The 27,772-nt window shown below is 39.0% G+C and overlaps 1 protein-coding gene across 4 annotated transcripts in view; it reads right to left on the bottom strand.

The window, feature by feature from the left end:
- LOC121890858 (proton myo-inositol cotransporter-like) overlaps nucleotides 1-27,772 on the bottom strand; it is a 72,257-nt gene that overhangs the window by 33,735 nt on the left and 10,750 nt on the right. For 3 of the 4 annotated variants that reach the window (XM_042403454.1, XM_042403453.1, XM_042403456.1), the window contains 2 exons: nucleotides 22,681-22,840; nucleotides 21,189-21,397 (listed from right to left, as the gene is read on the bottom strand). In XM_042403454.1, the coding sequence (XP_042259388.1) occupies nucleotides 21,189-21,397; nucleotides 22,681-22,840 (369 nt within the window). The remainder of the gene's footprint in view (nucleotides 1-21,188; nucleotides 21,398-22,680; nucleotides 22,841-27,772) is intronic. The other variant, XM_042403455.1, reaches the window with a different exon arrangement.

Here is a 27,772-nt window from a genome sequence, read left to right as displayed (position 1 = left end):
GGAGAGGAACTAAGAGTGAGAAGGCAGCTCTCTTTCCAAGAACATTGGCAGGGATCCACTCACAGGATTAAGGATTACTGATTCCCGTATTGATTTGTAAATCCTTCATAAGTGAAATGTATTTCAATCCATGGGTCAATAAACGGTCAACAGTATTGGGGGGGAGCTAGTGTTGAACAATGGCCAATCAAGGAAACAAAGATGCCCAATGAGACGGTTGATGAAAGCAAAGGAGGAATTATAACGATAGAAGTCGGTCTATAAAGAGGAATGCAGCCGCTTTTAAGGTGGACAGGAATAGCTCTTTCCATCCATTCAATCACCCTGTCCGCAGCAAGTAAGTGGCTGGAAGTGGGGTTCACTTATGTAACCGAGCGGGCTGCAATCAAGGACTGACGCCCGAGCAGGCAATCTGCAGCCCTCCTACCTCAACCCCCATCTCCCCTCTAATTATTTCTTCCACATACTTCCTTTCTCACCTCTTCTCTGCTTCCTCATCAGAGCAGGATCATGACATCTCGCACTCAACACAGACAAGATCAGAACAGAAGGTCAGCACTAATAGAGAATAGAAATGAGGTCTATCACTGCAGTGGGTGTTTATGGAACTGCTGTGCAGCAAATTTTGTTCTTTCACTAAATTACAAAGAAACTGCTGTTTCTAAAATGTTAATGTTACAACTAAATAGCCACTATGTAATCAAGCTTAATGTCTCTTAAAGCTATACAAGGCCAAGCTTTTATACAAGAATACCTTCATGTTAAAGTAATAGTTTTTGGAATTTTGGAAAATGTGTTTATTTGCTTACTTATCAAGAGTTAGCTGAGAACATTCAAACCTCTCTTATGTTAGTACACATATATGAAACAGCCATAAACGCCTCTGCGCATGCTCGTAGCTCGCACGCCACGGTGTCTCATGGTGCCCACTTGAGGTCAGCAAAGACAAGAGTTTTAGGGGGTGTTAAGTCACTCTTAAAACTCTGTTTAGATTATTTTGAATATTATTACGGGAAGCGGAATGATTACAACATCTTACTGGTTATTTTTAAAGACTGTAAACTCTGTGCCAGTAAAGATTTTGGTGTATTTTAAATACTGCTTAATGACGTTATGTAAGATTATAGCAACATAAACTGCTGTCCTTTAGCTTTTTGATCTGTGATTTTCTGACCTAAGGAGTCTTCCGGGTGTGTTCTCCAGTTTTTTTTTTTTACCTTTTTATTAGCTATACCAAATGTTTTGAGGAAGCCTTCATATCTGTACTCTTTAAGTACTAGACCGCCTTGATATCAAGTGGAGGCATGGTATTCATATGTGAAGCTTATGGCATGTGTGACCTGTTGGTTTGATATTATTATGAAGAAGCTATTTGTGTAAAACCATCTCATATCTGGTGGTATATATGACAGACGTGATAGCAATTACAGTACAGATGCTGTTGTGGAAACACAGAATAGGGCTTCAAAATCTAAGAATATTGTAGCATGTTTTCTGGAGAGCAAGGCTCTCGATTGATTTTCCTGCATAATTGGGAATCTCTCTGGACTTGTAACGTTATGGAGAAACTGCATTTTAAGTGGCGCTGGTCATATCTTGTCAGCAGCCAAGACTCCTGTCTGCAGACGCAGTGGAGCAGCTGTGTTTATCTAAGGGCACCGAGGGGCCAGCGGTTGCCAGGAGCTACACATAAGACAGACGGATGGATGGATAAATGAATGGAGTCACACACACAGTAACTGACAGAGATACACAACCACGGCTATGGAGCTGCTATATTATAGAAACTCGGGATTGATATACTGTATATAATCAACATTTCGGCAACCAAACAGATTAATCAGTTAATGAAAAAGTGTAATTCACCAGCAATAAAAACAATGAAAAGATGTTGCAGGTTTGGAAATGTGTTCACGCAGCCCGAAAACATCACTTAACTCTTGTTGTACTAAACAAAGGCAGCAAAAGACAACTTTGAATCAAGGGGTGCTGCTCTCACAACTGAAGATAATAGTGTTTCCACTTGCTTGTAACCACCGTCTCTCCGGTTTGAAACTAATCACATCAAAGGAATCAATCAATAAAGCGCAGGAGGCTGTCTTTCAGGTTTCCCTGTCCGTCTGCCGTGTTGCTTTTGTCATTTCTGTTGCCTGGAGGCTGAAGAAAGTAGATGATACAAACAGGGAAAGAAATGGAAATGAACAAACAGTCTAACTTTTCCCATTTTGCTTTGAAAGTGTTGAAAAGTCAAAGCCTGGTTATGTAACCCAGAATCAGATTGTGCTGGCAGAGACACGGTGCTACCTGAAGTTGAGAGGAGGACACGACACAGAGGCGCGCATACATTTTTAAACTCCATCTGAGATTTCTATTATTCAGCGGTTACATAGCTTCCCCAGCAGACACACTGTCTGTCATTAGATGAGAAGCAACACAGCAAAAAGTTCAAAGAAAACTATTTTTTGTCATTTCCTGCCTAATCAGGCAGAAACAAATACACACGGAAAACACACACTAACCATTTCATATAATATTATTCTGTAGTAGAGATCGACAATATAACTGGATACATGCACAGCATCTTTTCACCATTCTGTCTTATCTTGCATGTATGGATTTTCTTCTACAGTCTGAGCCAACTTTTCACCGGCAGAAATTCATTATCACTTATTTTTTAAAATAGTGAAATAGTACAGCTGGATTGCCTGAGCCCCAAAAATTACTGTAGTTAGGGGGTGTGAAAGAGGTTGGTTCAATATCCATCTATCCATGCAGGGCTTCTGGCAGGCACAGAGGGGGAATCATGATAGATCTGCCATCGCACAACTCTCCTCGCTCAATTATTAATAAGCTGCTTAAAACCTACAGGGGAACAGCGGAGTGGAGAGCTCGGAGAAAGAGGCTCTTTTGTTCTGTATTTGTCTCTATTGCTTTGTCTCGCTGCTTATTCTGCAGCACGGTGACTCGCACAAACTCTCCAGTGTGAGTTTGTCAACTGTTGAAAAATGTTGTGAGAGGCTTAAAAATTGTTACTATTCATTATATTTTCTTGCACAGTATCTTAACAATGGTGCAGCTTGCACCAGGTTTTAAGTGGTAGGATTTAAGGGGACAGTTAGATATTTGGGGATCTTTAGTTTTTCTATTCAACCAGATAAACTCATGGATGTCTCAGAACGGCAATGTCTGTCTGTTGGTAGGCCTGTCCACCACTTTGGTCCAGTTGGAAATATCTCAACAACAGTTGGATGGATTAACATGAAATTTTGTACAAAGATTCATGGTCCCCAGAGGATGAATTCTACTGACTTTTCCTTTAACCTGCACCCCCAGCAGGTCAAAGTTTTCAATTATCCAGTGAAATAGCTCAACATCTACTTCATGGATTGACACCAAACCTAGCTCATCATATTTATAAAAATGTATTTGCACTTTTTTTTTTTTTTTAACACTAACAAAGCTATATTAAAAAGAAGAGACAAGTCAAATAAAACTGTAGTTTGGACACTTCACAGTAAGACCTCCTCAGGGAAGCCCCTGAATACATTTCTGAATTGTGTTTATATAGTTACTCAGTTTCAGGTCAGCTAATCGGTGTCTACTGGATGTTCCCAGAGCTCAACTTTAGATGAGGGCAGACTTGGTCCTAAACTTTGGAATAGTTTACTTCTTATTATTAAAGCCAATTCATGGATGCCACATGAATTGGCAACATGCATGCAGACAGTGGACATGATCCATCAGGGGTGTGCGTACATGGATGCATTACACGCATGTGCACTAGAAAACAAGGTGGTGATCTCATTAGTGCAAGAGGTAAAGTTCATCTGTTGGTTGTATTTGACAGAAAAGCAAGAAAAAGTCGAAAAAAGAAAATTGAGGATGCAACCGCTTAATGAGAACAAGACCAAGGAACAGGAAACTGTACAATACAGGAAACAAGTGCAGTTGTAGTGTGGATAGTCAGAAATGTGGGGCGCGGACATCCACATTAGACAGGGGCAAATGGCAAAATTTATATCACGTGGATTCAGAAACTATGAATTAGCCTTTAGATTATCCAGTCCAACTAAAATTTAAAAAAAAAAACTTCTAAAAACTCACTTGTATTGTATTTATTTTTCTGTTTTGTAAATTCTATTTTGTTGTAATTATCTTTCCTGTTTGATATTTAATCCTTTTAATGTAAATCAATTTGTAACTTTTTCAAAAGTGCTATATACAACATCTTTACTTTCTTAATTAATTACTCCCTCTGCAGGTGACAGTCCCCTTGTTAAGCCAACCAGACCTAATTATTTGCAGCAGGTAGTACTTTCAGCAGCGAGTTTGTTCCTCAGGTCTGAAATTGTACATTATCTTTCTAGATTTCTACATCTTTATAGTTCTTTATAGTGATTTCATTTCCTGGCTGTTCTGTGGAGCGCTGTGCATCATCTGAACCGTTCTACGTAAAATAAATCTGAATACAAATGACTGAAACTGAATTGAATATAATTGAAATGATAGGTGAAAGATAATAATGGCAAGAGGGATATGATTTCTCAGTCTTCCACTCCAGTCAAGAGTCAATCACTAAGCAGATGGCACATATTTTCAATGCAGACAGTGGGACCAATCTGTGCGCCAATCTGTGTAAAAGACGAGTAATACCAAACACAACTTACAAAAGCAGAGTGATTGGCGACATCAGCGTTTCTAAGAGACTCATTGGTGAAAAGCAGCAGGGATGCAAAGTGTAATCTGTGTTTCACAAGGTGCAAAGATGGCCTTCATGCCTGCTGGTGACTTGTGATCTCAACCTGATCAGTTTAATTGGTTGTATATTTTAACATATGAGAAGAGAGGAAAGGAAAAGAAAGGAAAGGAGAGGGAATGAAAGAAGGAAAAACAAGCTGCTACCATAGTGCTAGGAGTTAAAATGAGGTGAGAGAAGAGCCACAGGGGGAAAAAAGGATCTGTTGTCATTGGAAACAGCAATTGACTGGCTGTCATCCATATTTAACCCGCTGCTGTTTTAACTGCCATGACTTCTTAATGTTTAAGCTAAAATGATTTAAATAGGAACTTTTTATTATTATTGTGATTATTTACGATGTGTTATTGCAATAATAGCACAAGGTAGGGAACTTCTAACTTGGCATCTGCTATGACACAGCTGCTATCACAGTTTTAGCAGCACCATGTTTCAAAATGTTCACCAGGAGACAAAAAGGGAGTTTAGTGGAAAAGAAGTTCTTACATTTGATCTTGTCAAAAATCTTTTTCAACAGTGTCCTCTTTGCTTGAGTCACTCTCAACCTCTTGTCTGAGCAGCCTTGAGACAAACTGAGTGGGTTTTAGTAACACTTGTACTGAACAATTGTAGCACACAGAGACGAGACAGCGGTTCTTGATGTGCCGAGACAGCCTTGCTCAAAACAAAGTCTCTGAAAGAATGTAAAGGTAGCAAATCGATGCCCGACTGATCCGTTCAATCAAACCTGTAAACCCTTACATCTGTATTGTAGCAAATATTTGACCAAGCGTATTATTCAAAATTATATATTCGATGCAATATATATATTATACATCATCCAGTTGGGAGGAAAGTGATGTTTACAAATCAGCCTCCAGACCAACAAAGCCGAAATCAGCTAGTTTAATGATCATTTGTTAAGAATACAAATACAGTAATATTACCCAAAGCAGTACTTAAGAGCAAGTGCGTGTTCACGCCGTTAAGAGCTTCTTAACGTCGGCTGTTTGTGGTGATGGAGATGATGCAGAATACATTTTAAACTAATTTGGCATATTACTTGTATGTAAGCTGTGCTATATTATGAAAATACACTAATCACAAATAATAAATAATAAGTAAATGTAAGCTACACCAGTATGAAAACAAAACTTAATGTGCAGTAAACAGTCTTTATAATTCATGTTAGTGGATGGAAGCCAGTTTAAGAAACATAACTTTGATTGATTACACTGCTGCTCAAGGCAGACATGACTCTGAATCTGATATTAAATCTAAAATAATAAGTGTCATGACTATGCATCATTCTGTCATCATTGCTGTGTGAGAATTGCTGTATGTAATCGTGAGGAAAACACACACACGCCATAAAAAGAAAGAAACGACAGGATACATGAAAATACAACCTGAAAATATACCACCGGGGGAAGTGACATCTCAGCCAGAAGTGATGAATATATTATCCAAGACGAAGGAGAGGAAGACGACACAAACTGGCAGATCAATTTGCAAATCTATTGTTGAATTCATTTTTGCGTGTGTTTGTTTAGATTTACTTTCTAATTTAAACATCATCCCTCGTTTCCCATAAAATGTCACTTAACAAAGAATATCAGTGCTCTTGAAAAAAGTATAGACATAAAAATATACAAAAACAATGAAAACTTAAACAAAACATGTAGTGTACTGCAAGTTGCAGAGCTTCTTAAAATGCTCTCAGCCTCCTATGAGTGGGTAGGAATCACTCAATAATCTAATTTCTAAGAGCGTCTTCAGTTACAATGCTTTTGGGAAAAAAACCTCTTAAACCTAAGAAGGTCTGTAAGATAGATTTTAGGCATCTTAGCCTTGAGATGCTTTTGGGAAACTCTCTTGAAATTTGTCATGATAGAAACATTAAGCTACTGCTATAAAGTGAAGTACAAAGTAAATTAGATGAAGGTTAGGCCATAGCAAAAAATCATCTTCCCATATCTGCAGTTTGGTATCAGGTAACATGACCTCTGAGAGATTTTCGAATTACTGTAATAAAAATAAATCCAACCTCAGCTCCTGTAACTGTCATGGTACCAGCTGAATAGCTGCATCAATCCGTATGGTGTTTTCCCATGATGCATTTATGCATGAAGTAAAAGAAAACGCTTGGTAGTAGACTTCAACATTCAGCTCACATAAAAAACTAGATAAATATTTTCTGATGCCTTGGTTTGATTATGGATGCCACAGGTATTGTTCTCACTAGGTGAAATGAGCCAGTCCAAATGAGCGAATACTCTACAAACCTGTTTGCTATGAATATGCCCTCATGGGTAGTTAAAGCTTTCACAGCTGCATTCACAAGCCTGAGACATGCACATGACCACACACAAACACACACACACAGAGACACACACAGTCATCCATCTATCTATTCCCATATTTGCGTTTTGGCCAGTAATACAATTTCTGGAGCCATTTGGAAGTCTGCTGGTAATCAATCTAATGAGTTATTGAGATTCATGACTTCCCAGCTGCACACCTGCCTCAATGCAAATGAGAGGGGTCTTCCTGCGGGGCAAACACACACACACACACACACACACACACACACACACAGAGGCACATATACAGACATAAGAGAGTCAGAGAGGCTTGGGAGAAACAGGACACATAGGCATCGTCACCTATATCATATGAATTTTTCATTTCTCTGTTTCCCATTGAAGCCTATTCGTATAATAATTTTGCCAATAAAACTACATTAATGAATGGAGCATTTGAGTCATAACCATTACTGTGCTTGTTAATTTCACTCAGAGCTCACTGGGGTCTCTGTGCACAAAACATACAAATTCAACAAGCACACTTCAATTGAATAAGGTATCTCTGGATGCGTCATAGGTTCAATGCTGTCGTTGCATGTTGAAACCGGGACCTTGGAATATCATCTTCAGAGGATTACTGTTGGGTGTTAAAGTAGCTTTCATTTCAGTCACGTTGTGCTTTGCGATTCAAACAACTGAAAAGTGGTGCCATTAAAAAATCTCCTTTTGTTGGTGCTCCATTTTGAGCTGACAAGATTACTGACAATAATTCAAGGTTGAAAAATTGCAATGCATTGAAAATACATCACAATACAACACAAAATATTCCCTATTACTGTTTTACCTACCTTTAAAATCATGTTTTCACACAATCTCTCAGTATTCTTAAAACAAATTAGGTTGCACAGTGTCTAACCACATCTAAAAATGGCATTTGAAAGCAGGGGCATAAAACCTGCTTTCACAGAAAAGGGCAACACAAATAAACGTACAAATGGGCACACACTTTCAGAGAGTCATTCTTAGAAGGTTTTCATGGTATCTCACTCGGTTGTACATATGAAAAATTATGGAATTCATTGTGAGAGGAACAAAAAAAGAGTGTTTATGGTAGCATTTCAAATCCTAAATCAATTTGTTTATTTTCAGGTTATTGGTTATCTTTAGGATTATACTGATGGCATTAAAATGTTGCTGGTAATTTGGACATTCATTGTTAAAACTCTTAACTCCAAATGTTTTTCCATTATATCTTGTTTATCTTATAGTTGCAAGTATTTTCAATTTCAACAAGTTTATCTTTGTTTTGGTTCCACTGATTATTCTAGTACAGACTGTATAGCACAAAATGATGCTACATATATAATATAAAAGGAATAGTTTACATTGTTTGGAAATACGCTATTCGCTTTCTTGCCGAGAGTTAGATGAGAAGATTGATACTACAATCATGCTTTATCTGATATCAAATATGAAACGAGTCAGGAGACAATTAGCTTAGCTTAGCATAAGGAAAAGGAAGGACAGGAAACAGCTAGCCTGCCCAACAGTATAAAAATTCCAGCACCTCTAACACCATGTCTGCACTGAAAGCGTTTCATTCATGTTTTCATTCGTGTTGCTGTCTCATGTGCGTCTGATGGAACAGATATGCTCCTGTTTTAATCAAACCAGCTGTATACACAGGCCATATAATGGCCTTGCGATATAGGAACATAAACACAACCCGAAGCGTATTTTTCGGCTTCAAGTCTATTATTCTCAGTTTTATGTCTGACTAGTGATTGTGTATTGGGCTCTGAGTGCTTCCAAAATTTGGGTGATCTGTGCTCAACACTGTGCCTGAACGCCTCCAGTGTAGACACACAACCAGAGCACTCGCTGCTGCTGCTGCTGATGCTGCTTGTCTTAACGTACTGCTCATTCTACACACAGTGACACAGTATAATGCTCACTGATTAACATGTTATATCTAGTTTGTTTAATCCATACAAAGAACAAAGATAAAATACATCTTAAATACAGTAATACAGTATATCAAGTTGTGGTTTCAGGGGGGGTTACTTCATGACAATTTCATGGCAGAAAGCCAAGAACTGACTTCCTGGAGCCTCCGCTGGTTGATAATAACAAAACTCCGATAACTCACTGCTTTAACTTTAGACACACAGCTTCACATTGAACAGACACTTGCAGTATGTTTCTCGTTAAACTCTTGGCAAGAAAGTGTGTAAGTGTATTTCCCAAAATGTCCAATTATTCCTTTAAGCCTTCAAGTTCCTCTTGACAATGTGGTCTCTTCTTTGTTGTAATGCAAATACTCCAAACTTATACTTTTGTTTCTTTGTTACAGTGGATTACATTCCCCATTACAAACACATCTTTATTAAAAACGCAATTACCAGAGGAAACCTTTCTCTATGCATCATCTTATCTCTGATTATCGACTTGTTAGCTGATTTGTATGTCTCAAAACTTGTCAGCGTACCTACTTTTTTCTGCTGAAAATAAAAAAGCAATCCCCATGCTCCTCAGTGTTTACTGAATGTATTGATTTTTTCAACAAAGATAATAAACACTGTGAAGACGTACAAGTGCCTGCTAATATCCAGAAAATCAATGAAATTCTGCATCAGATGAATAGCACAGTTAATGATTTGTAACAGCAACAGAACATTAGATAAAATGAATCTCGAGTTGAAAGCATTTTCTACTTTTGCTTTTGGACTTACAAGAACTAAGTAGGACTAGATAGAAACCAATTACTTAAGTAAAGAGAAAGATAATTCCCTAATCTCCCCTTTCTGCTTTCATCAGGAGCAGCTTGCCTTGCTTTGCATCCTCTGCTAATACAGCCTCCATGATAATTTCCCAGTTGGGATGTTTCACATCCCTGCACTCCACCCTGCACCCCCGCTATCCCCTCATTGTTCAAAAGTGTCATTTTCAATAGTCTTATATCAAAATATTTGTTCATATTACCCTTGTGAACATATTTCTCAGGAAGCCCATTTGGGTTTGTTAATGCTCAAGTATGAGAGGTGGAACAAGAAGTGGGAATGAAAAGCACTAGAGCAGAAAGCATATTTATTGAAAAGTAGATTAGCAGAGAAGACAATGCCTCTAGCATGTCTAGATTCAATTAAGTCTTATTTGAGTGAGGAGCAGTGAACCCAGCTTACGTCAGTAAATAGTGATGCTTGGATGTGAGCCGACTGCTACTAACCCCACTTTGAAACCAGTTGAATTTATTAAATAAGGCACCTCAAACATTTTATTCCATGTAGGTCATGTGATTAATTTTGAACAAAAATTAAATCTATAAACTTGACTTTATATGGATGCGTCTTATATGGATACTGAGCTTGTCGTTAGGTGACTCCAAACACTTTTTCCTCCATATGAGGCCTTGGTCTTGTTATGATATCCTCATGGATTTAAACAGACACAGAGCAACAGTGGAGTTTCATAAAATGTTCAAATACTCTGAATTATTAATGATCTGCAGTGGAGGGAGACGCTAAAACCCCCTCAGACATCTACTGTATCAGGTGTATGTGTAATGTGTTTGTGACTGTGTGTTCATATGAATTAGAAACGATTATAATGCCATTAAATTAATAATTTAGAAATGTGCTTCGGGAACAGAAATGCAGCCCACTTTTGTTGATAGCTAACACATTGTACTGTTCAATTACCTGGAAACAGATGGTTAAAAACAAGCATGCGTCAGTCAGAACAGCAGGTTAAAGGGGAGATTGCTTTGAACCATAAAGAAATACAGGGAAAAACCATTATCTTTAAACTGATTCTGTGATTTTATATGTAATGGCAACACTACTTTACATCAGTCTGAACATTCTCTGCGTTTATAGCTTTCAAGCAAAGCCATATTTATTCTTACACAATATACCCATTCATCTTGGTCACTGGCTGTGCCCGTTTGCCTACTAAGCTGTCCTATGTAATGCAGTGATGATAGTGTTTTAAATTGGAATCAACAGTCCTTGACATTGAGTGATTTCTTTCATCACTGCTATTCAAATAAGAACTGATCTGTTAAGACTGGATAAGCAGACTGAAAGCAAACTTTGTTTGAAGCCATTCTCCACCAAAAATCTATCTATCAAGCAGCATTAATACATTTTTATATCGAATCAAGGGACTAATATAAAAGGGGTAGGTTGTAGTGACCCACAGAGAATTATCACTCAACTCTGCAGTTCCCCTGAGCTCCACAAAGCATTTTACTACCTTTCAGCTCACGGTTTTGGTTTTACAGCCCGCAACTTTATTGTTGGTTTCACTCTCACCGCTCTCATCAACCTTGTTTCCAGCCACAAACATGCAGCAAAAAAACATGTGTGCCACAACAACTTAGAAAGGTGATAATATGTCAATGTTGTGTTCACAGCTTGTTCCACTGCCCCAAAAATGGACAAAAAGCTATTACTGCCATTTTAAATATGAAACACTTGACTTGAAAGGTAGCTGAATAAAAGCTCTACTTTCTCAATCCTCAATGCTGTTGAGCTTGCAATCATTATGTTTAGCTCATGCTAGCTGTCCTAGCTCATTCATTACACCATTTTCACAGCAGACGTTTTACCATGTGATCGCAGGAAAAGCACTGCTGTACCCAATAACATCAGCAATGGCTGCCTTCTATTTAGGTGGGCCTGTTCTGTACATAGACCTGTATATAAAGGTGTGACGTCACCCATTGCTTTGCATTGGAGCCGGTTTGAAGCCCAGAGTTGCAGCTTATGGTCATCTTTTCCACAATGACCACCAACACACTTAATATTGCCCGAATTTAGCGATTGAGACCATAATGAGTAGTAGAAAAAAATGATTGACTTTGACACTTTTACTTGATTGTACTTCCACATTGGCTTCAGCTTCAAATTGCGGTAGTTGCCACTTTGTTCCACTGTGTTGGTATTGTGTATGATATCTTACTGGAGTGGCTTAGACCACTTAATGTAACAGAGCCATTGTTACTAGATACACCTGTGCTTTGACTCGTTTAATGATTATGACTTATTAAAGTCTGCTATAAAAAAACAACCTATGATCAGCCTGATGTTGCACTTCCTAAAAAATTAAATGGAGCATGTATGAGTAGAATATTGACTGACACCAGTTTACTGTCATTCATTAAGTTAAGATAAAGAGAAGACAATAGAAATTTTATTAGATGTATTTATACAGTAAACTATGTTAATAAATAAAATCTAGATTTCCTTTTACTTTTATTTGCTTGTCTTTAACCTCTATTACTTAAAAAAAACTCCCCTAGCTCTGTTTTACAGCTGTAGATGAAGTGATCTATACTGCTTGATGCTGCTGTCATCACTCAGTGTCAATACACAACCTTTGTTTTTCTAAGTCTGATCAGTGTTGCTTGGAACAAGAATTGTTATGAACAAGCTTTCCAAAGAAATCAATGTGTTCAATAAAGTACACTATGAAGTTTCTCTTGAAGAATGGCTGACAGAATCAGCCTGCAATATTGCCACAATATTGCTTCTCCATCATAATTGCTGCCCCAACACCTCCATTTTCCACTCCACTTTCTCTTTGTCTTTGACCTCTCCTCCCCTCCTCTCTTTTCCTCCCCCATCCTGCCCTCCTCTCTCCCCTGTACTCCCCCTCTCCTCTCTGCTTCTCAAGCTGAAAAGACAGTAATCAGAGCTCATTGACTCGGGACTGACAACGCATCATCATCACATCTTTTAGCTTGTTTCAAAGCTGAAGTAGGCGCTCCTTACTTCCACACAAACTTAGTGTTTAAGCACCAAAAATACAACAAATCAATCACAGATACAATATACTTTATTGGAAATAACCAGCTTCGATCACGACAAGGATCTAAAATGAAACCTACATTTAAATTGACAAGAAACATTCAAATAGTTTTTGTGACTAAATTGAACTCAAAGAATTTGAATACTTTTGTTATACCTTAACTGCAAAGGCTGCCATAACTTTCGAGTTATATTTTGAGCTGTCTTGGCTTCAATAATTGTTACTGTTAAACCGTTTCCTGAAGATTAGAGGAAAAAAAACTTTGCTTTTATTAAACTACAATAGAGGATTAGAAGAATTTGTATTTGAAGATTACACTCCTGTTGAGTAGATTTCTGTTTCTACAGAGCAAATGTCAGCACACACACTTGTGAAAATTGTATTGCATATAAAATAGTGCTTTAATAGGATTCTGACTAGACTTTGACAGGAGGTGATGACTTCTATGTGATATGTAGCATAATGTGTGATTGTTTTGTGTGCTGCTGTCATTTCTGTAATAATCTTTCTGTCATTATCAGCTTCTTGACCACTTAGCCTTTTGCACTCGCACAATGTGTTTAGTGTGTGTGTGTGTGTGCGTGTGTGTGTGTGTGTGTGTGTGTGTGTGTGTGTGTGTGTGTGTGTGTGTGTGTGTGTGCGTGTGTGAGAGGAAAAGAGGGAGGATGGGAGAGAGATATATATTTTAATCACTGTTATGTCTGAGGTGAGAGGAAAAAAGGGAAGTGAAAAGTGCTGTTTCTATGGTAACCGACATGTCAGCGGGCACGGTGTGCCTTTGTTTTTCCAGGTGAGTACACACACACACACACACACACACACACACACACACACACACACACACACTATAAAGCTACAGGTAAATATCTACACCTCTGCTTGAGTCACGAGTAGAGACACTGACCACAAGTTAGACGGGCCAGGGGCCAATCACAGTGGAGTATTTCAGACCAAAGGACCAGATCTTTCAGAGGAAAAGGTTAATTATGGGGTTTGAGGACTGAACCATGTTTCTCCTGTGAAAATCCTTGGCTGCAGTGTAACAGCAGACTTAATGAGTACTCGAAAGGGCAGCAAAGACAAATTGATGAAACGCTTTCGATTCTTTAAGTTAACATCATGGCTTGCAGATTACCTTACAAACTTAACTGTTTATTGGAGTCATGTTCAACACAATTGGCATAACACAGCACATAAAAAAATCTACCACTCACATGAAACTTGTAGTTTCCTGTTTATCAAGCTGAGACATATATTCTTTCATAGGACCAAATTCTTGAAGGACACAAATTGAAGACTTCGTTGTCCCACAATTCCTTGCACAATCACCAATTTAGATATCAGTTACAACCAACATTAAAGTCTGTGTAAAGCAATAATAAATATGTTATGAGTTTTTCACACCACAGACAGACACAAATGTGTCAGCCAAATTTGACTGATTAAAAAAATTGCCAAGTTTATAAAATAAGGTTTCAAAATCATGGAAAAACACGCTGGGTTGGGTCTGAACTCAACAACGCTCATGTCGAATTCCCAAGGCAGCGAGGGTGAGACTGGACCGAGAGGCAGAGAGGGTGCGCACGAGCAGTGGAACATGGATATACCCTCTTGGTGGACCGGAGCTTAACACCGACTCTGCCCATCAATGGATGCTTCAGCTGGGTTTGAAATAACTCTGTGAGCGCTACCGTTGACTGAAAATGGCCCCATTCACCAGTAACAGCTTATACCATGACAATAGCGTTTATCAACCCAGCTCCACCAGCCAGTAGAGAGCATGAACAAATGGGGGAAGAGAGGAGCAGATACAACAGCTAGTGACTCCAGTAAGATCAGCGGGGTGTTGGGGACTGTGCATTTATGGTAACAAAGCTTGGTGCACTGACAATGCCATTATTGAGTGGCACTGCTCTGCTAACCTAGAATATCTCATTGTTAAGTGTAGACCTTTCTATCTGCCCAGAGAGTTTCCATCTACTGTTGTGACAGCAGCATACACCAGGATGCTAATGCTAAGCTTGCAATGAAAGTACTCTAGTTTTTATATAGTGTTGGGGGTTGGGGTTGGGGGGTTTGTGCTAGTCACCCCTCTACATCATGGTGCGGTCGTTTTAGGCATGCCCAACAAATCCTGAACACAGAAATGGTGAAGAACAGTTTAATAGTCTAACTCCACAATTCATTACCACATAGTTCACAGTCTTTTATTATTATAGTATTTATTTTCTAACATGTATAATGTGTTTCATAAGAAATCTCAGATTTTCTTTTACACAGACTTTAACATATGCACTCACTATGATTATGAAGGACATAAGTTTTTACTGTACAACCTCAAACCTCAGCTGCTCTGACTTTAACTGCCCTATCTACAATAACTTCCTGCTCCCAGATCAATCAGGTGACCATAACTGGGCCAATCACGAGTCTCTGAAACCAAATAAATAGTTTTGAACCAGGGAGAGTGTTTTTTTTCTTGTTAATTCTCTCTCCATCTGTCTGTCTAACAATCTCTCTGTCCTCTCCATCTGCTTATCTGTCTGTCTGGTTGCTAGGAGACAGCTGGCCTCCAGGTCGTATGTTGGCCCTAAAAGGAGCATGTAAATTACAAATGTACCCGCAGTACAGGCATGAAATGATGTGGCACAGATGGTGGTCACACATGACAAGATTCTTCCCTTTGGATTTAGTCGTGAGGGATCTCGAGACCTCACAAAAGCCAACAATGAACACAGAACAGTTTTTTTAACCTAATAGTGCTAAATTTGATAGTGAGAAGGAAGAGTGGTTTCATCACGTCAAAAGCAAAGCATTTGTCTGATTTTGGAAAAGAGAATGGGGAGAGACACGAACAACATTCTGCACTTCTGCAGAGAGGTGGAAGTAAATTATAAAAGGTCAAATAATGTTGTGTCATGTAGTGTCTGCACTTTTTGCCTGATTCATTGCAAAGTTAGAAGTTTCAAAAACCTCCTTATATTAATTTTGAGAGTTTCGCTGAGATGTTTGAAAATGTATGAATGTCTGAGAAGAACTGTACTAATGGACATAGCTGTCTCCCTGCAGGTCTAAAACGAGCTAAATCTGGCTGAAAGTCATGTATTCTGTTACTATGTGGTGACACTGTCAGCAGCTTCACTGATGTGCCCCATGAGTGGTACAAGATGCTCTGGTTGCATCTATGTATTTATTTTCAAAAACCACTGCGCTCCATGTACTTGTCAGGTGCGCTCCACAAGAAATCAGAAAATCTTTCGCACTCTGAAAGATGTCTCAGAAATCTCTCTTTTTATTAAATTACAAGGATGAGCACAAAGACAGATGTTTCGGCATAGACACCTTCTTCAGTGTGAACAAATCGTATTACACCTCAGGCTACCTACACAATGAAACCAGTGCAGGTGGTACAGATGGCATTGATTAGAGCTGACACAAGTCAACTAGAGATACTCGAAACAAAGACCAAACCAAACCAGTGAAAACCTGAAGAACAAATATGAAACATCTATAGCTGCTAGCTAGCATAGAAGAGCAAACAAAATTCATGCAAAAAATACATATATACATAATCATACACTTACACAAATGACTGAATCAAATCAGGAACTCCAACATCTGAACTGCAACCATCAAACTACAAGCCGTCATACACAGTTCAAAATATCAGAGTTTTATTTTTTTTAAAAGGTGTGAGAATCAATTCCTCATTTATATCCTATCCTTCAAATTTTGGACCTTTCTATATGTAAACCTTGGAGGATTTGTAAATACTGTTTGGAGAATATATCAATGCTTAGAGGCAGTAGACTTAAAACAGATGCAAAGGGGTTGTATGTAATAAGACAATTGACTTAATGAGATTTATCTCTCAGTGTTTTCCTGAAAAGAGCCTCTCTCTGTATGTCTATGGCTTTATTGTATGTTTCCATTAACCAATGCTCAGGATACTGACACTCTCTAAATCTATCCAACATATGAGCTGACTGTTGAATGAAAACTTGTTCATCACTGCAGATTCTCTTAAGCCTGCAGAGTTGACTAAGTGGCAAGTTTTAAAAGAAGCAGCATGATAACTAGAAGGCAATAATAAATTATTGTCTATATATTGTTGATGCTAGCTTTCCAGAGGCCTTACACAATATATCATCCAAAAAAACTTTTTCTTCTTCATAACCAGATCACTACTAGAAATCCATTTGATGTTATTCTAGGGAATCATGCAGCGTCAACTTATGACCAATTAGGCTGCAGAGTGCTCACGAATTAAGACAGGAACATTGAAAATGAGTCACTGAGTGTAAAGTTTTGGTCTAAAACGGATTTTAAATGGAAAGTGGCTTCTGAGTGAGTTCAGTGGAAAGTAACTGTCATTATGGAACAACGTTTTCAATTAATGTGCCACGGGCAGTCTGCCAACTCAATCTTCCAGCCTCGTTCATCATGCTAACCAAAACCAAATGATAGGTGCACTACTCAGTAGAATATCAGCAGAAAGACCTAAACCATGGTTCATCTGCCGTGCTGAGAGAGAAATACAGAGAAGCCTAAATTTGACACAAACTCAAGCCAAACAGCTCCACTCCAAAAAGCCACAAAAAACAGTAAAAAGTCTTGTGTCTATTACGAACACTAAAGTCAAGTGTTAATCACAGACTGTAAAAAATAATAGATGTAGCCACCATGACATCACCCACTGGTTTGTGAACTCCCATTCTGAAGCCTTGAGTTTGCATTTTGACTGTCGCCATCTTGGATTTTTGGAGCCAGAAGTAACAATATTTGAACGAGAGGGTGAAGCTGACCCTAACACTAGCTTGGTTTACACGGTGCATTTACAGTCTATGGTTAACTGTGATAATGCAATGATAATTTTAGCTAGCGAAAAACAGGCTTAAAACTATTAAAACAAAATTTGCTTATCAGAACACTGAACAGCCGACTCCTTAGAGGGTCTTTTAGTACGACCAAATGCTGAGTAAGACTTTTTTAGGCAACCAAAATGTTACTATTAACTTTCATGAACTGAAAACACACTGAAATAGTGACAGCTATGGCTACGCCTGTACTCTGTGAATCTGGGGTTACAACATGGTTACGTTACCTAACCAATGTTGTCGCCATGGTAGTGACTTGCCTGCACCCACCTGTCACTCAAAGCTGCCATGCACTTAATTATACATAAATTTAAGACTTAATAAATTTTAAACGGGTGAGTTAAATGAAAATTCATCCCCCATACAGTTGTCATGAACGGGGAAATTAGCTATAGCTAATTAGCTATAGAGACAAAAAACATTGTTTGTACCAGGCTTTAAACATGTTTATTTCTGCTGTAAAATTGGGCATTTTAACATGTGGGTCTATGGAGATTGACTCGCTTTTGGAGGCAGCCTCAAGTGGCCATTCGAGGAACTTAATTTTCAGCACCGGAGGTTGCAGTTTAGTGTTAACCAGCAGCTACAGGATAACAAGCAGGCAGTGAGAGGAGCTTACCTGCCGCATCTCTCCTCATCAAACACAGTAACTGATGATGACTGTGGGGATGAGCTACAGTGATGGGGAGGAGAGACACTGAAATGAAAATGAAACAGCTGGACACACACTGAGTCCCACTCCACTGCCTGTATGAGTGTGTGTTTTTATACATCAGTGTGTGTGTGTGTGTGTGATAAAGGGTCCTCTTCATTGCAGGCCACACAGACCCAGGGGATCTATAGATGCCACTCCTTCCAGAGACACAGTGTTCTCAGTTGTCAAGGTTGATTAGTTGCAGAATGAATCCAATACACTCTCCTCTCCTCTCCCCTCCTCAGCCTCTTCTTCTTCGACTGTGTTTTGGTAATTTGCCCACTTGTCCTTTCCTATGTGTTAGTCCACTCTTTTATCTCCTCTCTCTTTCCCTCCATTACTCTCCAGGCTTTGCTCATTGCAGACATTGGTTGTCCATAAACTGAATCAGGGAAGCATGCTCCATATCTGTGGAGTTAGTAGTGGGAACTGTAGTTTTTAAAGTGTTCATGTGCTCTGATGGCAAATGATGCCCCTCAGCAACACTATGTTTATGTATTAGGTTAGACGCTACAAGCAAAGACCTTGGTTTTACCTTAGACTCGACTCTGCTTCAAATAACTATTTTGAGCCTGTTGTGGACAAAAACAAATTCAACCAATACAATTTTAACGTTAGCTGATCTATTTTCGTGCTATGATCACATACTTTTATAATAAGCAGTTAATGATAATAACCATAACCATTTAGTCTCTCACCACTGATACAATAATAAAACCGATTCAATCTGCATATCAACAAGCTCTTCATGTCCTGGACAATAAACCTAAAATCAATCATCATTGTACTTCCTCATTGTTATTTTCATGGATTATTTAACATCTGGCCAAGTGACAACAGCTGAAAATGGGCCTTTTGGCAAACAATGGCAATCATCAATGTGCATTGATCCTGAAAACAAATAAATGAAATAAAAAGAAAAGTTCCAGAAAATAGCAGGGAGGTCGCAGGGCATGAAAGAAAGACAGTTTTAGGGATTCACATCACTGCAGTAATTATGACACCATATGCTGTGTGTGTGTGTGTGTGAGTGTGTGTGTGCATAATGTCTCTCTTTTGTGGATCTAATTGTACTTCACTTTTGCTCTCTCTCACACACACGAGCATAAACAGATGGCAGAGAAATAGTATGATAAAATCTGAGCACATGCTAGTGTGTGTACGTGTGTGCGTGTTTCTTTCTTTAAGAGAGTGCTTTGTTGGACTGGTTTGGACAAGAAAACAGATTAGAGGTTTTCAGGATCAGACCACAATGTAACACACACACACACTGTCTCAATTTTTATGATTGTCTCAAGCAGTGTTATGAAACAGCGATATTAGCTAATAAACCTCAATCTGCCATCATTCTGACAGCCTCGTTCAATACTGTCTGCTCACACTGGCAAAGCCTCATATCAGCCTCCATGTGGTCAGACGAAGGTCAGCTCAAACAATAACTGACCACGAAGAAGAAAATATTTTTCTATCTACTCTGTCACATTAACCACTTTCTGTTTAGGTGCCACTCTATTTACCGCCCTGATTCACCTTGTTTAAAGCAAAAATTATGCAATGTTGGTCAGAATGTAACGTGCTGGGTGTCAAAATTGAAAATATTTCAACTTAAAGTAGTAATTGGTGACATTTTCAGGGTTTTTTTTTAATAAACAGAGGAATTACAAAGTCACCTTGAACAGCGATAGCAACTGCAGATGAACAGTCCAACAACGGAGTTCCACCTACAGAAACTGAAGAGAAACTCCAGAGAAAAGATGCCATGGCACTGCTGGCACTGTTTGATTGGCAGGTCATTGTTGTCGCCCTAAGAGTCAAGGGAATGCTGCAGAGAACTGAATAACTCATTGTTGCTTCAATAGGAAAGGCTTCACACAGCAGGAGGGGAGCATGAAGTGTCTAATCAGCCTCACCAAGGCCGACATCAAAGTGACTGAAAAGGAGGCTGCTGCCTTCAAGGCTCAGGGTCGAGACTGTGTCAACTGTGAGGTGTTAATAATATGAGCAAAAACAAAAAAAGTCTAATTATCCCTCGACTCCCACAGTCATGTATGATTACGATGTGGAGGAGGTTTTTTGTTGTTCTGGTCCCGCAAAGAAGATAAATGAGCTCCAACCTGTAGCACTTACCTCTGTACCAATGAAATGCCTTGAAAAGATTGTACTTCAGAGGCTTCATTAAGCTGAGGCTACATGAATTGAGCATTGTGCTGAAAATACTCAACAGCTTTTTGACACTGTTTAGCTGTGAAAATTGACAATAAACCAAAATTTGATAAATGTTCTGCAGTGTGTATCTAGTCCAGTGTGTATCCTTGAGGTCAAGCAAATGTGTTGAACATGTTTCCTACTTTACAAAATATTTCACATTTTTAAAACATATTTTAAATCCCACACTGTTGGGATTGGCAGTCTTCCTATTTCCCACCTGGCTAATTGCATGTTACCATAACTGTCAATCAGAACGAAACAGGGACCCGGTCATAAAAACATTGCTCCATAGCACTACTAGTGGTCAAAAACTCAACAGGGTACCTTTAATTTGACAGTTTTATCAAGTTGATTAATAATATGTACTTACCTTGAACTGTAATGTACTTTCAGTTCCAGGTACAGGCAGGAGCAGCATAAATGATTGCATGCACTTTGCCATGACAGAAGGCTAATAGGCCTTACTCAGACATGTGCAGATACCCTGCATAGTGAACTAATGACCGATGGAGTAAAACAAATAGTAGAAATGATCAGCTGCCCACTCCACCCCTTACCACCTCCACTGTCCTTCTCCTCCTCCTCGATGCTGTTCTTGATGCTGTCGTACTCCTCGTCAATGTTCTGGTTGCCTCGGATCTGACTGAGCACGCGCCGGGCCTTCTGGGTCAGCCCGCGCTGGATTAACCAGCGAGGGCTCTCCGGTAGGAACAGGAAACCCACGAACTGGAGCACGGCGGGAATCACCGACAGACCCAACATGTACCTGGAGAGGCAGGGAGGGAGAGATCTAATAATTATCTCAGAAACCAAATAACCAAGTGTTCAGATATATATTCTTTGGATAATGACAACTTTTGGAAGCTACGTATCTGCATTTCTTTTACCTTTCTTTGCTAAAATATGACACACAAAGCCGTCAATTTATGTTGAGTGATTTGCTTGCAAGTGTCAGGTGGTTTAGTTCATTAAAATTAAACACTGGAGAAAATGCCAAGGCTTAATTTAGATTCTTCCACTTAAGATAACAGTAGCATTTACATTTAGCATTTAACTTTAACTCTATAATATAATAAAAAAATACATTTACATAGCTCAATACATTGAAAAAAATGTGAATGTCAAATCATTAGTGCCCACACACTCATGGATTATATGAATTTTTAACTTCTTCATGTTTGATAGCAAACCAAAATTATATTGTCAATTTCCAATATCATGACAGAATAAATGTACCCAAACAAAACCACAGATACACTGGACTCTGTTGAGAGGAGGATTGCTCTTACTAGCTCTCTGTATTCACTCATGCACACAATCAGGGTTCAACACATTCTGTAAAAGAGTCTCTATGGAAATCCAAAAAATGATGCGGTTGGAAGGTTGAGAATAAGAGGGTACAAAGAAGGTGAACAAGGGGGGAAAAGGCTGTAATAATGATAACTGTTAGAGTTTTGAATTTAAAAATTAAAAAGAAGCAGTTAAGATTATATTTTTACTGCAGAGAAAACCCAACCATATAAGGCTGTTCTTCTGCTGCGTCGGCAAAGACGTCAATCAGACAACACTCATATTTTAAACTCTTCAAAAAGCTATTATCATGTATGAATCACACCAATCTGGGACTTTCTAAATAATCTCCAACATCTCAGGCAGAACTGCAGTTGGAGCAAATCCTTGCAAAAAGGACGACTGTTATCTACAATGACTTTAAATTCAAACACTCTGAAAGCTGTAAACCCACATTTACTGTGACAGCAGGGAAGGACACAAACAGAAGCAGAAAAGTACCAGATAAAAAAGAAAAGAAGGACAGAGAAAGAGGCGTACTGTATCTATAGTACTATACATACAGTACAGCTGCTCTCTGCAAATGTTAGGGGTTGACCCATGCATGTGTTGACATTTGGAACCAGGGATTGAGCAAGCCTGACTTTTTCTGGCATTTGATATGATAAAAACTCAAAGAAAAGACGCTAATATAATATATGAGTATATGACAATCATAAAGAGAGACTCTGTTAAAGTGTGTAAAGGTGTGCGTCTGACCTCCATCCATCACGCTGCAGGTAGCTGAAGGCGCCATCGATGAGGCTGGCTGTGAACTGTCCACCGGTGATGAAGAGGGTGTTAACTGTCACCAGCTGACCCCTGAGGTGGGGCGGAGAAGCCTCAGCGATGTACACCGGCACTGTCATAGAGGCAATACCTGCACAGCGGGAGGGAGAGAGAGAGAGAGGGAGAGAGAGAGAGAGAGGGGTGATGGTTAGCGGGAGGTGCTGTTAGCAAGCTATAAATATATAGGTTGTGCGGCAAAGCACAGCTTGCTCTCAAAGGAAATGCACATAAAAAGAAGTTGGTATTATTTGTATGTACTAACATATGAAGACATTAAGGCAGGTTTATAAGCTAAATCATGACCAACTTACATTAAAGATGCACTAATGAATATTTTTATATTAACAATGAATCAATGGTAATGTGAGAGGAGCCACTCATAGTGACAAAATCAAAGAAATGATCACTAACTCTGCAGTTCTTCTCAGGTCTACAGAGTGTTTTAGTGTCATTCAGCTCATTGTTTTGGATTTATGACCTCCAGACTTTACTGCTTTGTTTCAGTCTCATCATCATCATGGGGGAATTGTTGGGTCTCTGTAAATTAAAGAGTACGGTCTTGACCTGCTCTATGTGAAAAGTGCCTTGAGATGACTTTGTTGTGATATGGCGCTATATAAATAAAAATTGATTGATTGATTGATTGATTCTCATCACCCTTGTTTCCAGCTGCAAAACCTAGCTATTTTTAGCAAAAAAAGCTCTGATACAGCTGAAAAACAACATAGTGAGTAGCTGGTGAACACAGTGGAGAATTTAGCTGCTACATAGCCGAACACTCCAAATAAATGCTAATGCTGCTGTGTCTGTTGGATGTGTAAATAGTTGGATGTGTCTTGCTAGCATGTTTGCCACAATAACTATAAAGTGATAATATATCAATGTTGTATTTACAACTTATTAGCTGGTCAAAAAAAATCTATTATTGCTGCTTTAATCCTGATTTCAGTATAGTAATATTACCTCACTGTATCCCAAAGATTGTCACAAATTTGTAGGTATCATGGCAGTTTCACAAATATACTAATTCATATGCTGTAAATATAAAAAAAAGTGAAAGAAAAGGTGCTTTGCATATGAAGTCATATAAACCATTGTAAAAATACATAGTCGGTATCATACTCGACTGCTCAGCTATTATCACTTTGGCCAAAGTTATACTGTTTTTGTTGCAGAAAGATTTGAAAAGTAACTCAACTTTAAAATCACAAAGCCAAAAGTGCTTTACAAACTGAATGACTTTTACATCATTACTTCTAATTAACATTATTTTAGTAATGTGTATTATCTAAGGTGACTTTAACCTCTGACCCTGACATCAACAACAGCAACGTCTCATGGATGTGAAGTGAATCCAAGAGTCACAGAGAAATACTATAGTCAATCTCAGTAATGGGCACTTCTGCACTAATCTGATCTGGAAAACATCCAGTCACACACACACACACACACACACACACACACACACACACACACACACACACACACACACTGTATACACATTGACACACATACACACACATACAGTCACATGCATGCTTCTGTACTCACATACACACAGAACAAACAGAGCGTGTTTGCAAAGGATGTATCTGACAAGGTGCCATGAGACCACAGCTTTCCGCAGCTGGCTCCTGATAAGCTCTATTAATAGTCTGCCATTGCTTTCTATACAACCCCCCCCCCCCCCCCCCCCAACCCCTCTCCCTTTCCCCTCCCCTCTCCTTGCCTCCTCTCCTCTCTCCTCCCCTCCCTACTGCCACCACCCTGCCCTCAATGGCCGCCCTGACTACGTGGCGACCTGTTGCTATGGAAACCACTTGCTGGGAAACCATCCGAGCTGTCTCCAAGCGGGCACCACACTGTGGCAGCACTAGGAAGACAAATCGATAACCAAGAGAGAGGAGGATTTCTTTCTTTTTTTTGTTTTTTCACAAGACCTCCATAGAAGAGAGAGTTAGTGGAGTGGTTTGGGGAAGCACCATCACCATCATCAACATTTGAATGGCTCAACATAAAAATCACTTTGATGATACAAGATACAAGTCAGGGTAAAAAATATGTACTTTTAAAGACACTAGGCAGAAAATCTGCTCGCCCAGACTTAAACACACTTCTTTCCCACTTGGTAACATGGGAAAAATAAACAGTCCTTGTTCAAAGCCCCGTGGTCAAGTCTTAGTCCAGTGTTCAGTGTTGAATGATCAGAGGAGAGGCACTCACAGACCAAAAACCTCTGCCAAGGCTGAACAGTTCTCCAGCCTGCTGCTGCACTCAAAATGATCTCTCGGCCATAACCCTAGGAACTGCAGGCTTTATCTTAGTTATGGATTATCATCTGATGGCGGAAATCCAAGATCCGGATCACCATCAAAATTGAATCAACTGCTCTTTGGCATGAAGCCTATCTGCTCAGGCCAATTAGATGGATATCCATTCATACGCTTTTGAGAGATCCTGCTGAAAGACAGACACACAGCTAAGGAACAGAAACAAGACAGCGATTTTGTATTTTGTGAGAGAGAAGCCTGTGAGGTTTGTCAAGACACAAGTCTGAGTTTTTTAGAACCAACATCTTGCAGCCAGTGACTGTGAGAGCTGCATCTTAGGAGACTTCCTTATTCACTTAATCATTGAGCCATTGTGGTTGCTGCCTGCTGTGTACTTGAGAAATATTATAAGAATACTCTGCTCCTGCCAAAGCTGCTAGGTCTTAAAACAAAGGCCTGCATCTTAATACAGTACTCTTTTTTCCACCCTAGAGCTATTCTGAGTAGGGCTACAATAAAGTTAAAGTCTATAAATACCATGTCATGTTATGTTAGCACTAACTTTGAGACCAAACCCTATTTCAGGGTACAAAGAGGTATCATATGTATTTCATTTTTGATTGAATGTGGTGTTTAAAAATACGTATAAAATACTACTCCACAGCACAATTAGTGGTCAAAAACTTCACGGGGCACCTTTCAGGTATGGTCACATTGCACTTGTGTTTTACAGGAATTTTTCACAGGTGTTACTAATAACATTAACAATGGCTCCATTCTACCGAAGTGTCCCAGTAAGACATGACAGTAGTGTGATAATGAGCCAATACAAGAACCTTAAAAACCCTAAAATCGAAACACTAAATACTGAACACGAACATACTCACAAACTGCTCTGTGATAACAATCCTGCTTTTTGTAGTCTGTTAGTGTTGTTGTACTAAAAAGGCACACAATAAAATAAATATTAATTTCCAAGCACAGTGTATTGCAGTGTTTCTATGGGCCATCTGTTTACAAAGAACAAACGTCATTTTCAATCATTAAATCCTACTGAAATGCTGCAATATTTTTTTAATATATATTTTAAAAAAACAACAGCTAAGTGTAAGAAAATGTAGCATAGCCAGCAGTGAACATGCTTGCATATTGGCTCACTAGTGCTAGTTTGACCCTTGCCTGACAGGCTATGGCAGCACCTTGGGAGACTCCATTACTTTGGGATTGTCTGAAAGGAATTCTGAACAATGTAGGAAATCATATGGTCAGATCTGAAAAAAGGTGAAATCTGATCTATGAATCAGCAAAATATCAAAGTGCAAAGACTTCAATTGAAGTGAATGAGAGTCGAAGGGAATATCTGTAGGGCATACAGTAAGTGTAATGTGATTAACTAAGGACTAAGGACTAACTTAAGGACTGTGCAAGCACAGACTGTCTGATTGACATCTTCCTTGTTCTCATGTTAGCTTTGTTGCACCTGTCAGAGAAGGACAACTTACACCTTTATCATCCTGATTAGCAAGTGGACTCCAGTGACCTTATGTAATTCCCAAGTGGCCCCGCCCGACTTCAACCCGAGCAGAAATCTAATTTGCCAGAAAGAACTGAAAACACATGTTGGAGTGTGTAATATAAATAAATATGTACAATAAACGATATGATCTATTGTATCATTGAATGCAGTTTCATCAAGCATGCTTGAAAAGAGATCTTTAATTTTTGAAACCCCAATAATCTTTGCATGTCATGATTCAACAGGTAGACACAGCAGCGGACAGATTTCCAACTGAGCAGTTAATTAGAGGAAAAAGCAAACACCAAAAGCCATGAAATCTGCTTTTACTTCTATTTTTTTGACAGCTGAATAGTGTCTGTGTGTTTACAGTGTCTGTTTGTATACTTATGTGACAGTATGCAGATGCACACACATACGCAGACATATGCACAGATTTCAGCACACTTAACACAAACAAGTCATCTGCTGAAATGCCTCTATCTGTATTCACCTCATATAGCCAGTCCTCTTCCTCCACCGTGTTCTCTCTGCTAGTTTTCCCTCCATGCTGCTCTGCTTTATCTATCTTAGCCAGCTTGGCACTGTCCGAGCCACACCTGCTGCCAAAGACAGCCCATATGCCTACAAGTGAGATACTACAGCTGATGTTGATGTATTTACTGAGTAATGGATCATTTCCATTTCACATCTTGCTGCAGGTGGTGATGGGAAAAATATGTTAGAGACCATTAAAGCTAATATCATTACAGGCCAGTGAAAAGGTCAAATACTGTAGATGTTTCACTTCAGTTCATCGACTGTGTAAAAATTAGTGTTTTTGCCTTTTGGCATCCAACTTCCTAGTCATTTAAGGTCGCACTGACTTTTTAAATGAAGAATTTATAAATTCTTTAGCTGCTCATGTAATCATTTCACTCATATTTTTTAACCTATGTCTTATGCTCATAATTGAGGCTATGGCAATTTTGCATTCACATTTCCATTGTACAGATTCTGGAAAAGCAACTCCAGCAAAGCAACATATATCAGGGGAAGCAGCACAAGCCTCCTAAAGCTTCCCTAACAACCCATTAGGAACTCTTACCCTAACCCTAACCCCCTAACCCTAACCCCAACCTGAGGGTTTTTCTGAAAAAACAGAATTGTCAACACAGAAACAAAAAAATGGATCCCATAATGCATTTTGCCTTCCCTGCATGTATTTCAGTGAATGACAATTATGTTAAGTTATTTT

This window comes from Thunnus maccoyii, chromosome 23, assembly GCF_910596095.1.
Source record: "Thunnus maccoyii chromosome 23, fThuMac1.1, whole genome shotgun sequence".
In the NCBI taxonomy this organism is placed as follows: Eukaryota; Metazoa; Chordata; class Actinopteri; order Scombriformes; family Scombridae; genus Thunnus; species Thunnus maccoyii.
Note: the sequence above shows the minus strand (reverse complement) of the source record. Positions and strands in the feature narration are given on the sequence as shown.